The sequence below is a fragment of the Jaculus jaculus genome, chromosome 21, assembly GCF_020740685.1.
Source record: "Jaculus jaculus isolate mJacJac1 chromosome 21, mJacJac1.mat.Y.cur, whole genome shotgun sequence".
NCBI lineage: Eukaryota > Metazoa > Chordata > Mammalia > Rodentia > Dipodidae > Jaculus > Jaculus jaculus.
In genome coordinates this window covers 889,145-904,353 of record NC_059122.1, presented here as the reverse complement: position 1 = coordinate 904,353, position 15,209 = coordinate 889,145, and the positions used below count along the sequence as shown (strand labels likewise).

General features: G+C 45.1%; 1 protein-coding gene across 1 annotated transcript in view; it reads right to left on the bottom strand.

Moving 5' to 3' along the window:
• Positions 1-15,209, bottom strand: part of Adcy2 (adenylate cyclase 2) — a 494,315-nt gene that overhangs the window by 354,315 nt on the left and 124,791 nt on the right. The window contains exon 3 of the mRNA XM_045139193.1: positions 2,134-2,295. Within this exon, the coding sequence (XP_044995128.1) occupies positions 2,134-2,295 (162 nt within the window). The remainder of the gene's footprint in view (positions 1-2,133; positions 2,296-15,209) is intronic.

Below are 15,209 nucleotides of genomic sequence, written 5' to 3'. Positions count from 1 at the left end.
GCAGGTGAGGTATTTGTTACGACTGCACAAAGCTAACCACCCTTGAGTGTTGAGCTGGTGCATGCAAGAAAAGGGCAGAGGAGAAATTATGAGAGAGAGCTGGAGAGATGGCTTAGAGGTTAAGGCGTTTGCCTGCAAAGCTAAAGAATCCAGGTTCAACTCCCAGGACCACATAAGCCAGATGACAAGGGGGCACACGTGTATGGAGTTTATTTGCAGATGCTGGAGGCCCTTGTGCACCCATTCCCTCCCCTGCTCCTCTCCCTTTCCAATAAATAATTGAAAAAAAGAAGAAGTGTCCAAAAGAAGCACTGAGGGAGGCTGTGAAATGCACTTAAGGAAAGCAAAGCTGGAGCCAGAGCCTGAATAGAAAGGTGCATTTTTGGCACATGGGAGCATTGCTTTTCTGTTGAATGGAGTTGTGGGGTATCAGAGGCTGGGGTTTGGAGAAAGTGGAGAGATGTGCATCAAAGGGCGCAAAGTTTCTGGAGTAAAACAAACAAGTTCTGGATCTAACATTCAATACGGTTGGTGATGGACACATTGACTAATCTACTCACGGTCATCATTATACAACATGTACATACATTGGCTCATTAAAGCTGTGCACCCTGCACACAGAATCTTTATTTAGCAGTTAAAAATTTTCAAATAAAATACTCTAGCTTCATCCTGTCATCTGGTTAGCTCAGTCACAGGACACACTCTGAGTACTGACCTTTTATTATTATTATTATTTTATGAAAGAGACAAAATTTGTGTGCCAGGGTCTCCAGCCTCTGTAATCAAACTCCAGATGTGTGTGCCCACTGTGCACATGTGTGACCTTACACATGTCACCTTGTACATCTGGCTTACATGGGAACTGGGGAATCAAACATGAGTTCTTGGGCTTCATAGGCAAGTGCCTTAACTTTAAGCCATCTCTCCAGCCCATATTGGAATTTTTGAAATCATGAACTAAAGTAAATTTTCCTCCCTTGTGTTGTTTGCTTGGGCATTTTGTCCCAGAAATAAAGTCTGCTTATTCTTAATGAATGCAACTTTGTGTTCACCATGATATGAATATTAAGAACGCAAATCTCTAGAAAGCTTTCAAGCCAAGAAACTCCTAGAGGCCCAATGGTCAGCCTCCAGCTCTACTGCAAGCATTCAAGTGACACATCCCATTAACTGCATGAAAACTGGGTTTCACTCACCCTACAGAGCTCAGGTTACCCAAGCCTACAAGTCCTCTTTCCCAGAATGTAGCTCAGTGGTAAAGGACTTACCTACTACGCACACGGTCCTCCTACCACCAAAGAATAAAAGAAAACCCTCCTTCTGGGAATAAAGAGATGGGCATAACTAACTCTCTTGACCTCAGTGCATTTTGCACTATGAACATACTCATTGCAACTCATTCCCACATAGCAAAAGAAAACAGTTTTCACAGGTAAAAAGAGGCAAGAAGAACTCCAAACCCCTGGACCTCATGTTTATGGATGGATATAATAGGAAATCAAAGAGCTTTCAAAATGTTTTAAACTAACTAAATTATTAAAAATCTTCTTAGAAATGTCATTTACTAGCAAAGCACAAACTTGCCGCTGTAGCATTTTAAAGAACTGGGCTTTTTAATGCCCTGAAACCTGCTAGAAGATTACAAAATAGAGAAATGTTTTAGCCTCTGAAAAGAGACAGGCAGGGGATTCTATGCTTCTACTAGCATGCCATTTCTCCATAAAGAGCGCTAAATTATAAAATGTAGTTAAGGTACCCTTCCACCATCAAAATCATATCACAGTTTAGCAACCTGCACGATGGAGTTCTCATATCCAGTTATCTTGAAAACATGAGTTTCACTGTTGCTAATAATGAAGTGAGTGTTAACTTCACTGATGGAGATGGGCAGGACTGGGGACACCCTGGTGACATTCAGTGATGGAGATGGGCAGGACTGGGGACACCCTGGTGACATTCATTGGTGTAGATGGGCAGGACTGGGGACACCTTGGTGACATTCAGCAACAGCACCAAGAGCAGCTGCCAGGAGTGGACAACAGGCACTCCCTGACCACCCACCTAAAACTTCCTGCCAATGTCCCCAAGTGCTACCGAGGATCAATGTCCCCAACACAGAGGGGCACCCACCTGCCAGACCAGGTGGTCCTTGGCTCCCGGCCTCGCAGACAGGCAGACGCTCAGCACGACGGTGTGGGATGAGGAGGTGAGGACGCTGGCGATGATGGCGTCCCGCATGTTGAAGGGCAGCATGGTGTACAGCACGAAGATGATGAAGAGAAAGAAGGACACCTGTGGTAGGGAGAAGAGCACATGCAGTGTCACACAACGTCACGCGCCCCGCCCACTAAAAGCAGAAGAAACCAACATGCTCACTTATGAAACGAAGTCAGGACTAATCAGGGAAGCCTGCTGAACAACCCACTGGGTTGTACTAAAGAAATAACTCATGATAGAATCGTTCGTTTAAAATGTCGGGGACCACAGCTTGGTAAACAAACCACCGCCGGCAGGAGGGTGAACCGAGGGGTATCTGGGCATGGATGCAGCAGGTTAAGCCATCAGTACTTGGCACCTGCGCTTTAGAACGAGCAAAGGTGAACAGGCAGGAGGCGGGTTCAGGCGGGCACCACATCCAAAGGGCAGAAATTCAAATGTCCATCAAGGGATGAACGACAGAGCCCGCCATATTTACACATGCGACATCAGCCAATCACAAAATGAAATGAGGTGTTCACATGTGCTCCCACGTGGATGGACCTCAAAACCATTCTGAGTGGCTGAAGGTTGGGCCAAACACCCCATGCTGTGTGATTTCATTTATATGAAATATACCAAATAAGTAAATTTATAGAAATAGAAAAAACAGATTGTTAGTGTGATCACCAAGGGCTGTGTAACACAATGAGCCTAGCTACGGCTTAATAAATGCAAAGTTTCTTTTTGGGATGAGGAAAAGTGTTTTGGAACAAGAGCGTTCATTACGCAACCCTGGGTTTGAACTAAATGCCACCATTATTCATTTTCCAATGGATAATGTATGTTTCACGAACCTCACCTCAATAAAACAATCGATACGAAACTACTTAGAGAATGGTTTGGAGTGGCAAAGGAAATGCCTACTGGGTAATAAAACAGATCATTTTCATTACAAAAGAGGGAGAGCTGGAAGAACATCAAAGAAAATAAGCAGGTAGCAGATCCAACAGGAATGGCTGGCATCACGGAGACCGGGAAAGGGTCACGTACCCCATGTGCTATTTGAAGGGGACAGAAAAGGCAAGTACAGCTGGCTAGATACAGAAAGCCAGCTCAGCTATTCTAGTACAAAGTTCATATGAGATCCCAAGCATGGCATGGGCACTGGGCTCTGCTCTGGACGAACTCAAAGGGCACGCAGCCTTGGGGACTGCCAAGTTTAGAAGGCTCTGCCCATTCCCAGGGAAATGCACTATGCCACATTCATAAACTGTTGTCATGCCATCATTCCAGATTATAAACCGTCCCTGTGTAACTGTCACAGATGAAAGAACACATGGAAGATTAAGAAAAAAAGCTTAAAAGTAAATTTCACCCTTTCCTTTATCTCAGAGCTTTCTACCTGGAACATCCATTCGTTCCACCAATACATATGAGCTCCTCCGAGGAGGCAGAAACTTCCAGAGATTGGGAAGAGATGGACCGTTCACCGTCGTTCCCAGAGACTTCTCAACCAAAAGTTCATCACGCATGCCAAGTGTCTTCCCTTGCATATCCTGAAAGAACAGGCGCCCTTCCCAGCCAGCCCCACTGTGACCAGACACTGATGTAACTTCTCAATCGTCTCTCCTTGCCGCACGCAGGTGCTCTTAGCTTGGAATGACAGCTCAGGTGCTCTTAGCTTGAAATGACAGGCAAGGGTGGTTGAACAAAGCGACTGGGAATCCTGGGAATGGGAAAGAGTTCATGTCCCCACCCCCCACCACTGCCTCCCCTCCAGGTTGTATTGATCAGGACCATCAGGCAAAGGGGCAAAAAGGGAGCAAATTAACATAGTAGTGTCTCTCTCTCTCTCTCTCTCTCTCTCTCTCTCTCCTTTTTTTTTTTGGTCTTTGGCCTCTTCAAAATAAAAGACCAAGGAGATGTTCTCTGCAAAGCATTAAGAGTCAGCATGACCAACATTCCAGTTGTCCTGGGAACAAGAAACGAAGAGAGCAGCTTTGGCCTGACCTCATTTCCATATGCTTTGAGGGGGCTTTGGTGTGGTGGGCAGTGATCTGCATACACAGATCACTAGTGTCATCTTCCCAAGTTCGGGACACACGGAGAGTTCTGAGCACTGGTGGATCAATTTCCAGATCCACTCACCATGTGTAGGCAACACCTCGGGGCCTGTGTGATAAGGTGGCTGGAATGTGAACCATCACCCATCTCCTCACTAAGCCCGACTCAATCCCCAGCTGGTGGCAACTGGGGAAGCGGAGCCTTGCTGGAGGAAGGTGCTGGTCCAGTTTTTCCCTCGCCATCTTGCTGCTTTCCTCCAGCTGCTGTGAATGGATGATGCCGGGCGAGCACTACCATGATTTTCTGCCATCGCGGAGATTCTCCCTGAGCCTGGAGGCCAAAAATAAACCCTTTCCGCTCATCAGTTGCTTTTGGGCAGGTGTTTGGTCCCGGCAACAAAATGTAATTGTGGCACATGGGAAAAAAAAAAGATTTTCCAAGTTTAGTCGAACAAGCGGCGCTAAATCCAGCTCAGGTTCTCTTGACAGCACCTGAGGAGCTCAGCAAGGAGGCCTGAGCACCAGCCTACAGCAAGGCAGGCCCGCAATGTCAAGTGCACTTCAGATCTTATGGGAAGAAAGTGCTCCGCACCTTGTTAATCTCAGAAGGTTCTAAGCATATTATGACTGCTTTCCAGCCCGACTTCAAATCACTCCATATTAAAATAAAAATGGACTTGGCATGTCTAGAGAACATGTGGGTAAAGGCTCCACAAAAATCTTTTGCAAGCTCTAGGGTTTCCAGGTTACCATAGTAACATGAGATTCCTCTTAGATAGTCCTTTTCTATCCAGAGGCAGAATTTTCTGCCTCTGGATCCACTTCCCAGGCCATTATCCACCTACTGCAGATCTGTGCGGGAAATGCCCAGGGTTAAGGCCGTACCCAGAGTGGCTTTGCTCGCCTCAACAGAGCGCTCCAATGTCCCTCCTCACCCAGCCCTGTGCTTGCCCGGGCAAGACGCACACGTCGATCCACATATCTCTCCCTGGAACCTCAGCCTCGCACACCCCGCCAAGAGCTCTTAGTGCCCAGGCCTGTTCCTCGTGGGCCAGCATGATGCCTCAGTGGGTCAGAGCTTGCTGTGCACGTGTGATGTGCTGACTTCAGATTCCCAGAACCCGCAGCAGTGAGCATGGGCAACCCCAGGGCACCCACGGCAAGGCGGGAACTGGAGCCAGGGGAAGTCCTGGAAGCTTGCGTATGCCGCAGAGAACAAGACACACCGTCTGAAACAAGATGGCAGGTGACGACTGCTACCCAAGGGTGTCTTCTGACCTCTACTCATGGTCATGGCACATGCGTACCCAGATACGCAGCAAAAACCATGATGCACTGTCTCAAACAAGACAGAAGTTGAGGATCAACAGTCAAGTTGACGTCTGACCTCCGCCCATGTTCTATGACACATGCATACCCAGATACACATAAACATTATGCATGCATGCGTGCGTGCACACACACACACACACAAATTTTTTATATATTTTATTTTTATTTGTTTATTAGAGGGAATGGGCATGCCAGGGCATCCAACCACTGCAAATGAACTCTAAATGCATGTGCCACCTTGTGTATCTGGCTTACATGGGTCCTGGGGAATTGAACCTGGGTCCTTTGGCTTTGCAGGCAAGTGCCTTAACTGCTAAGCCATCTCTCCAGCCCCACAGGATTTTTTTTTAATGATCTGTTCATCTTTCAGGATAACGCACCTCACCTGATAATGGCCCATTCGGCACCCTCCGAGGAACAGCACACAGAAAGCCACCTTTAAGCACGCTGCCCTTCAAGTCCACGTTCAAAACCATTCCTCTGGCCTTAGACTACACCATGCTGAGCTGTGTCTGTCTGTTGCTCTCTGACTGTACACAGGTGTCCTGAACTTTCATTTGAGAGAAAAAAAAGCTTCTATCATCTCTCTCTCTCTTTCCCTCTCTCCCTCTCTTTGAAGTTACTTTTACAAAAACTGAATACTTGCTAGGTAGCACTCATTTTTTCTGACTTATTCATTTTTATGTGCATCTTTATAGATGTGAATGCACTCGTTAACTTTTGACTAGTGACAAAGCATTGCACAGCAATGGAAGTTACTGGAAGCCTTTCCTTCCTGCTGACTTGAACTAGCAGAGCATTCCTGCCAGCTGGCTTCTCCACGCTCTGTGACTGCCCTGGCTCTGCACTCTCCTTCTCTGACCCAGTGATGTGCTAGTTTGTTGAGTGTGCAGGTTCCTTGGATGATGCCCGCCTCTGGTCCACTCTGAAAACTCTGCAAGAAATGGACCTCCTCTTGCTGATCCCCTAGTCCTCACCACCGTCACTCGTTCATCATGTTTATAATTCCAGTTTACTTATTAATACCGACTCCCCCCACACACACAGTGATGGACAGCGACACCACAAGAAGCTCCTGACTTTCTCACAGCTGAGACCTCCCTCCTGGGGACAGCCCTGGCACATGGAAGACAGCCTGTGGACGACGCTGTCCTTGTCAGCAAAAATCTGCCATACGCTGGAGAGATGGCTCATCAGCCAGCAAGAGGGCCTGAGATCAGCCGGACCTCCAGACGCACATGGCAGCTGGGTATGGCCACACACTGCTGAAACACCCATCCTGTGCTGAATGGAGACCAGAGAATCACTGAGGCTCCCGAAAGACTGTCTCTGGAGGCAGTAAGAGACTCTGTGACAAGGAAAAATGGGCAAGTGAGAGAAGGCAAGGGACACTTTATGTTCTTCTCCAACAGGACAGCGCATCAGCACTGACATGTACACACCGTAAACGCATCACACTGCACACACTGCATCAGCACTGACATGTACACACTGTAAACACATCACACTACACACACTGCATCAGCACTGACATGTACACACCGTAAACACATCACACTGCACACACTGTGCACACACTGCATCAGCACTGACATGTACACACTGTCAACACATCACACTGCACACACTGTGCACACACTGCATCAGCACTGACATGTACACACCGTAAACACATCACACTGCTCACACTGCATCAGCACTGACATGTACACACCGTAAACACATCACACTGCACACACTGTGCACACTGCATCAGCACTGACATGTACACAGTCAACACATCACACTGCACACACTGTGCACACACTGCATCAGCACTGACATGTACACACCGTAAACACATCACACTGCACACACTGTGCACACACTGCATCAGCACTGACATGTACACACTGTCAACACATCACACTGCACACACTGCACACACTGCACCAGCACTGACATGTACACACTGTCAACACATCACACTGCACACACTGCATCAGCACTGACATGTACACAGTCAACACATCACACTGCACACACTGCATCAGCACTAACATGTACACACCGTAAACACATCACACTGCACACACTGCATCAGCACTGACATGTACACACTGTAAACACATCACACTGCACACACTGCATCAGCACTGACATGTACACACCGTAAACACATCACACTGCACACACTGCATCAGCACTGACATGTACACACCGTAAACACATCACACTGCACACACTGTGCACACACACACACACACACGCACACACTATTGCACATCCCCATGGCACCCAAAGCACAGCCTCTTTATGATCCTTTGAGCACTGACAGCATTGCTAGAAATATGCCATGGTCCTCTTTGGACTAACCGGCCTCACCCCCAGCTACAGACTTCTTAATTTTCAATCTAGCAATGCTGTATTTAATGTATCTAGGCATTAAGAACCTCCATGGACAGACCGTGCTCAGATCCCACGGCAGCAGCAGAGACACCGGGAGGCAGACGCCTCCTCCCCCACTCTCCCGTGGTGCTCCCCACTCTCCCGTGGTGCTCCCCTGTCCCAGAGCCACAAGCAGCGGAGTCAGCTGACCATGACAGGAAACCTCTGAAACCCTGAGATGAAATAAATCTTTCCTTCTTTCAAGCTGACTTGGGCATTTTGTCATAGTGGATTCTGGATAAAGCTTGTGGATTTCAGAGCATTATTCAATATTTCTGTCAGGACTCTATAAAATGGAAATATTTTCATAGCATGCCAACTTCGGCTGAAACAGAAGTTTTTGATCCACAGGAACAATGAAATAGTATTCAGGCTTTAAAAGGAAGGAAATGTTATTATTTACAACAGCATGGACTAGTTGGGAATCATATTAAGTGAAATAAGCTATGCACAGAAAGGTAAACACTGTGTCCTCGCCTATGTATGGGCTCTAAGATAAATAAACTCAAAGAAATAGAGCCCAGGACGCTGGTTAACAGAGGCTGGGAGAAGTGTGTGGAAATGGGAAAATGAGAGTTAAGTGGTGTGACCCTTCAAATAGGCAGGAGGACTAGACCATTTAAATTATGTTTTTTATTTTTAGTTATCTATTTGAGAGTGACAGAGAAAGAAAGAGACACACACAGAGACAGAGAGAGAGAGAGAGAGAGAATGGGCGTGCCAGGGCCTCCAGCCACTGCAAATGAACTCCAGATGCAAGCGCCCCCTTGTGCATCTGGCTAACGTGGGTCCTGGGGAACAGAGCCTTGAACCGGGGTACTGAGGCTTCATAGGCAAGCAATTAACCACTAAGCCATCTCTCCAGCCCAGACTAGACCATTTAAATGTTGAGATCCATTGTAAAGCATGGTGAATACAGTAAATCACAACATAGTGCATATTTCACAATCAAAAAGAAAGTAAATTTCAAATGCTTTCATCACAAAATACTATTTATGGAAGGCTACCCCTGGATTCCTACAGGATATCTGAATGGTATATGTTTATATTAGTATTGCCTAAAGTGGATTTTCCACCCAAACATCAGAACAATGTCTTAAAAAATTTTCAATCCAATCATATCCTTCCTTAGTTTATACTTTGGCTTTCTACAACATTATAAGACTAAACCGTGGCCCATCCAATAGCTTTTGATAATCTTAGGAAAAACACAAAACTCTCAGCATGCCAGTAAAGATCCTTCCTGGTGTGGACCCGGCTGACATTTCTGAACTCATGGTCTACTAATGTCCACTACATGTGTGTGCATGGTCTCACCTTTGGGCCCTCCTGGTCCTCCTGGAACAATCGCAGGGCCCATGAACTTGCTGTGTTTCTGCCCCAAATGTTCTTCCTACTATGAACACTTGGCCAGCATCTGGTCACTCACATCTTACAACGAAGTGTCACCTTCCCAGAGAAAATCCACTGGTCTCCTGTCTCCTATGTCACCACTGTTTATTCCCATCAAATCCTATCACTTGACCTTCTTCATATGATTGTTAGGATGTGACATTCATTGTTGTAGTTCTATACATACGTACCCCGTGGGGTAAGTAGTATGTTCCAAATGGTTTCCTGCCTCTGAGAACAGAGCCAACGAACTTAAAAAAAAAATGCATCAAATTTTAGCTGGAAGAAGAGGAAAGAAAAAAGGCTAAAGGACAATTATATGTGAAAGTTGTTATCAGGGAAGGCCAGAGCCAATTCAGAGACATTCTACTGGTGCCGTATAACTCTGTGGCACGGGTTTCCAGGGCCAATGAGCATCAATTTGACACAGTGGCAATTGGGACAATTGTCATTTTCATCCCCTAACCCTTAATCTCTCTTCAGTAATGTCAACAACCTAAATGAGCAGAGCAGGCTTGTTTCTTATACCTCAGTAACAGATGCTCAGATGTTCTAATTACTCAACATAATCTTGAGAATAAGCCACAAAATTATACTGACTTGTGTCACAACGTATGCTCTTTTGATATTCTTATGGGTGTATATACCACCTACCCCAGCTCCCTAGTTCCCCAGACCAACAACACCACATTGCCATTCATGTGTAGAACCCATGATCTTTTCCACACGAGGCACAGTCCTGGCGTCTGTACAATAGCTGTCAAAGGGGGCCTGAAGAAGTACGCACTTGCTTTTACGGGTTCTGAGAATAATGTCATTGGGACATTGGCAGGAATTGTACTGAATCTGAAGACTGCTTTCGGCAATATAACCATCTTGTTTATTTATTTATTTGAGAGAGAGAAAGACAGGTAGTGAGAAAATGGGTGCACCAGGGCCTCCAGCCACTGCAAACGAACTCCAGATGCATGCATCCCCTCATGCATCTGGCTTATGTGGGTCCTGGAGAGTCGAACTGGGATCCTTTGACTTTGCAGGCAAACACCTTAATCGCTAAGCCATCTCTCCAGCCCAATAAAACCATCTTAACAAGATTGATTCTACCGATCTAGTAGCATTATGTCTCTCCAAAATCTGGTATTTTCCTTTATTTATTTTTCAGTATCATGACATTTTCTTTGTAGATGTTGTTGATAACCTTGGTGAGTCTAATTCCTAGGTACTTTATTTTGGAAAAGCTACTTGGAATGAGGTATTTTCCCTGATTTCTTTCTCAATAAGGTCATTGTTGAAATGTATGAATGATACTTATTTTTGTGTCTTGAAACTCTTCTAAATTTATATTTTTCTTGCAGATTTTGTAGGATCACTTTATATAGAGAACCATGTCATTTGCAGATAGGAACAATTTCCTTTATTCCTTTCCAATTTTTATACTTTTCATATCCTTCTCTTGTCTTACTACTCTAGCTAAGACTTACAGAACTATTTTTAGCGTGGACCTAATAGGCACCTGTGTCTTGTTACAGATTTTAGTGGAAATGTTTTCTGTTTTTCCCTTTTCAGAATGATGTTGACTATAGGTTTGAAACCATATATATATATATATATATATATATATATATATATATATATACACACATACATACATACATACATACACACACACATACACATACACATGTGTGTGTGTTACTTTTAATCTTGTGTGGTATGCTCTGTTCATTCCTAATTCCTCTAGAACTTTCATCATGAAAGTACAGTAAACTTCATATAACGCATATAGAACCAAAAACAGATCATTTCTAGCCTTAGCAAACCTAAGTGTAAAGAATCCTGGAGATACAACAATTCCTGATATGCTATCAGTCATAAGGACAACACCATGGTGACAATAACAGCATGGTGCTGACAGAAAAACAGACGCTTACTTTGTCCAGTGGAATAGAATCCAGGGCCCTGAATAAACTCACACAACTAAGATCACACAATTTTTGACAAAAGCATGAAAAACAGACACTGGCAAAAGTTGGCTGATTCAATAGACGGTACTGGCAAACTGGCTATCTACTTGCAGAACTAAATGAGAACCACACTTCTCACCCTACACAAAGATCAATCCAAAATGTGTCAAAAACCTTTATGTAAAGCCATAAACACTGAACACTAGAGGAAAATATAAGCAACACACTGAAAATTGTGGGCATAGATAAAGACTTTCTGAAGACGGATCACTCCAATTGCCTAGAAATCAACTAACTGGGCTATATGTTAAAAAAATTTCTTCACCAAAAAGAATGTTCATTAGATCAAACAGGGAGCCGTCAGAATGGGAGAATATTTTTCCCATCTATTCCTCTAGAATAGACTGATATCTAGAATATACAAAGAACTACAGAAATTAAAAACCCCTAAATTGCCACCAGTAAGTGTGCTAATGAAATGAACAGACCATTCTTAAAAGAAGCCCAAATGCCCAGTAGATATATATTTTTTAACAATGCTCAACACCCTTAGCTCACAGATACGTGCAAATTAAAACCACTTTGAGAATTCATCTCACCCTAGTAAGATGGCTACCATTAAGAAAACTAGTCACAACAAATGCTGGTGAGGGTGTGAGAAGACAGAAACTCTTATTTTTAAATTTTTGTTTTAGTTTTATTTTTATTATTTATTTGAGAGCGATGGGCAGAGAGAGAGGGGGGGTGGACAGAATGGGTGAGCCAGGGCCTCCAGCCACTGTGAATGAACTCTAGATGTGTGCTCCCCCTTGTGCCTCTGGCTAACATGGGTCCTGGGGAATCGAGCCTCGAACTGGGGTCCTTAGGCTTCACAGGCAAGCGCTTAACCACTAAGCTATCTCTCCAGCCCAAGAAGACGGAAACTCTTATTCACTGTTGGGGGAGTATACACTGATATAGCCAGGACGGGAGTCAGTGCGGAAGTTGGTCAGAAAGCCACAGACTGAATGGGCCTATGAGCCAGCTACACCACTCCGGGGCTGTGCTCAGAGCTTCTCTCTCCTGCCACAGACACTCTCACATGCAGGTCTCTTGCTGCTCTACTGCAAATAGCCAGGAAGCGCGAGGAACGTAATGCCCAGCGACACACGGCTCTGTAGTGGAAATGTGGCACATGTGCACGGTGGAATTTTACTCAGCTGTAAAGAAATAGGAAGTTATAGCATTTGCAGGAAAATGAGCGGAATTAGAAAAGTTATTCTAAGTGGGGTAAGCCAAGCTCAGACAAGCAGAGCTTGAATGTTCGGTCTCATACATGGATGCTAACTTTGAGTTTGTATGGATGGATGAAAGAGACTGTAATTTTAGATAAGAGATCCTGAGATGGGAAAAAGAGGCTAGGAGAAGGGGGAAGGACAAAAGAAAACATGTACCAGGAAAACAGAAGGGCAGCTAATGGCTGTGGCACAAGGGAGGCTTGCATCTCTCCAATTCCCTTCCCCGCTAGCCCTTACTCCCTAACATGCCTTTAACGCTCTACACTCCACACGCATGACCACGCTGTCCTGGTCTCTGAGCTGAGCTGACTTCCCTTATTTTACTATCTTTGAGGTTTACATACATTGTCAAAATTATAGCGCTTCTTTTTCTTCAAGGCCAGCATTCCATTGTAAACATATACTGCATTTATTTTTGAGACAGGGTCCCTATAGGCCAAGCTAGTCTAGAACTTACGGTTTCCTCAGGTTGGAGCAGACTCCATTCCTCACCCAGCCACCCAAATGCTGGGATTACCGGATGAGCTGCTAGCTACCCTGAGCTAGTTTTAAAAACCACCTTTTCTTGGGCTGGAGAGATGGCTTAGCGGTTAAGCGCTTGTCTGTGAAGCCTAAGGACCCTGGTTCGAGGCTCGGTTCCCCAGGTCCCACGTTAGCCAGATGCACAAGGGGGCGCAGGCGTCTGGAGTTCGTGTGCAGAGGCTGGAAGCCCTGGCGCGCCCATTCTCTCTCTCTCTCCCCCTATCTGTCTTTCTCTCTGTGTCTGTCGCTCTCAAAAAAAAAAAAATAAATAAATTAAAACCACCCTTTCTTTATGCAGCCATCTGATGGGAACCCAGACCGCCCCCATGTCTCAGCCACTGCGGTAAGAGCCGTGCTGAACACGGGGCTCAGGCGCCTCAGCACGGCGCGCTCACAGCATTGGCGTCGTACGTGGGAGTTGGACTGTTAGACGATAAATTAGTTCTATTTTTAACTTTTCACTAACCCTTAATGGCTAGTTTATACAAAGTCCTTTAATGACTGCAATATAACATAAAAAAGAAGATGTGATGATGTCATGGTATAAAAGATTTTCTTTATTTCATATAACTATCTTTTTTGTTAGCTTCCTTTTGTTTGTTTTTCAAGGTAGGGTCTCACTCTGGCCCAGACTGACCTGGAATTCGCTATGGAGCCTCAGGCTGGCCTCGAACTCACGGCGATCCTCCTACCTCTGCCCCCCGAGTGCTGGGATTAAAGGCGTGCGCCACCACGCCCGGCTCTCATGTAACTATCTTAAGCCAACAATACTTTCTCACTGTTAACTCCACAGATTATGAAAACACTTCTCACAGTGCTATACTACAAAGCAAATGCTCACCTATTATGCTATTCGATGGAAACCCCCGGCTTCCAGAGTACAAATGAAACCAGGAAGCACAGGGAGGCTTCCACTCTCCTGCACATGCCATGTAGAGTCGGGGATTGATGAAGGGGCAGACGGAAAACAGTAGCTGGCACTGCGCCTTTTAAAAATGGAAATAGGTAGGAGGCATATTGTGAATTTTTCAGGAGCTTGATAAAAGAGAAACAGACTAGTTTAGCTCTGGGTAACTACCTGCCTATGTGGGTGACCAGTCTTCTCTTCTACCATCCACACCTTCGCTAGTGTGATGGCTTTTCTTCAGTGCTGCGGGTCAAACCTGGGGCCTTAAGTGTGAAAACCTATGCTCAACTACTAAGCCACACCTCCAGCCCCAGCCTAGGTCCTCTGATCACCAGTGTTTACATTATCTCTCCCCTCTAGGGGGCATTTTATCAGCCCTGAAGTATGGGACTTCAATGCCCCTCTTCTGTATCCCATTAACATTACTGGAAGATGGCGGATTTTTTTTCAGATCTGTTAGCATAGAGCTTGAGATATATGGAATTTGCAAATACATTTCTAGTTGATTCGCTTTTCCACCTCATCTCTCTCACAGTGTTGGCTGACATAGCCTCCCTCACTCCTTTCTCTTTATGCCATAATGCCTCTCAGCCTTCTCGCTCCTTTCGTTTTAACCTCTTACTACCTGCTGTTGTCACCAGTATAACCCTTTAGGTTTGACCCACATTTTCCACCTCCTTCATATATTCAGTTATACCACTCCTGTGTGTATACCCAAATGAAACCATACCCTGCCATAGAGATGCATGTCCATATTCAATATTACTCTACTCACAATGACTATGAAGCTGAATCAACCAAGATGCCCATCACCTGATAAATGAGAAAGGAAGACATGGTGCATGTACACAAGAGAATCGTATGCAGCAAAATAAATTAAAAATATGACCTTTGCAAAAAAAATTAGATCTGTAATGATTTATATCAAGTGAGGTAACACAAACTCAAAAATACCAAAATCTTATATTCTCCCTCATATGCAGATCCCATCTTGGTCAACTTTTAATAAGTTGGGCCTAGTGGAAGGAAGTTAGAACACTGGACTTTCCCTGAAGAGGATCTTGGGACCCCAAGGCATTTCTCTCTGGCTCAGCTTCTCACCCAGCACCTGTTCTGGTCACAC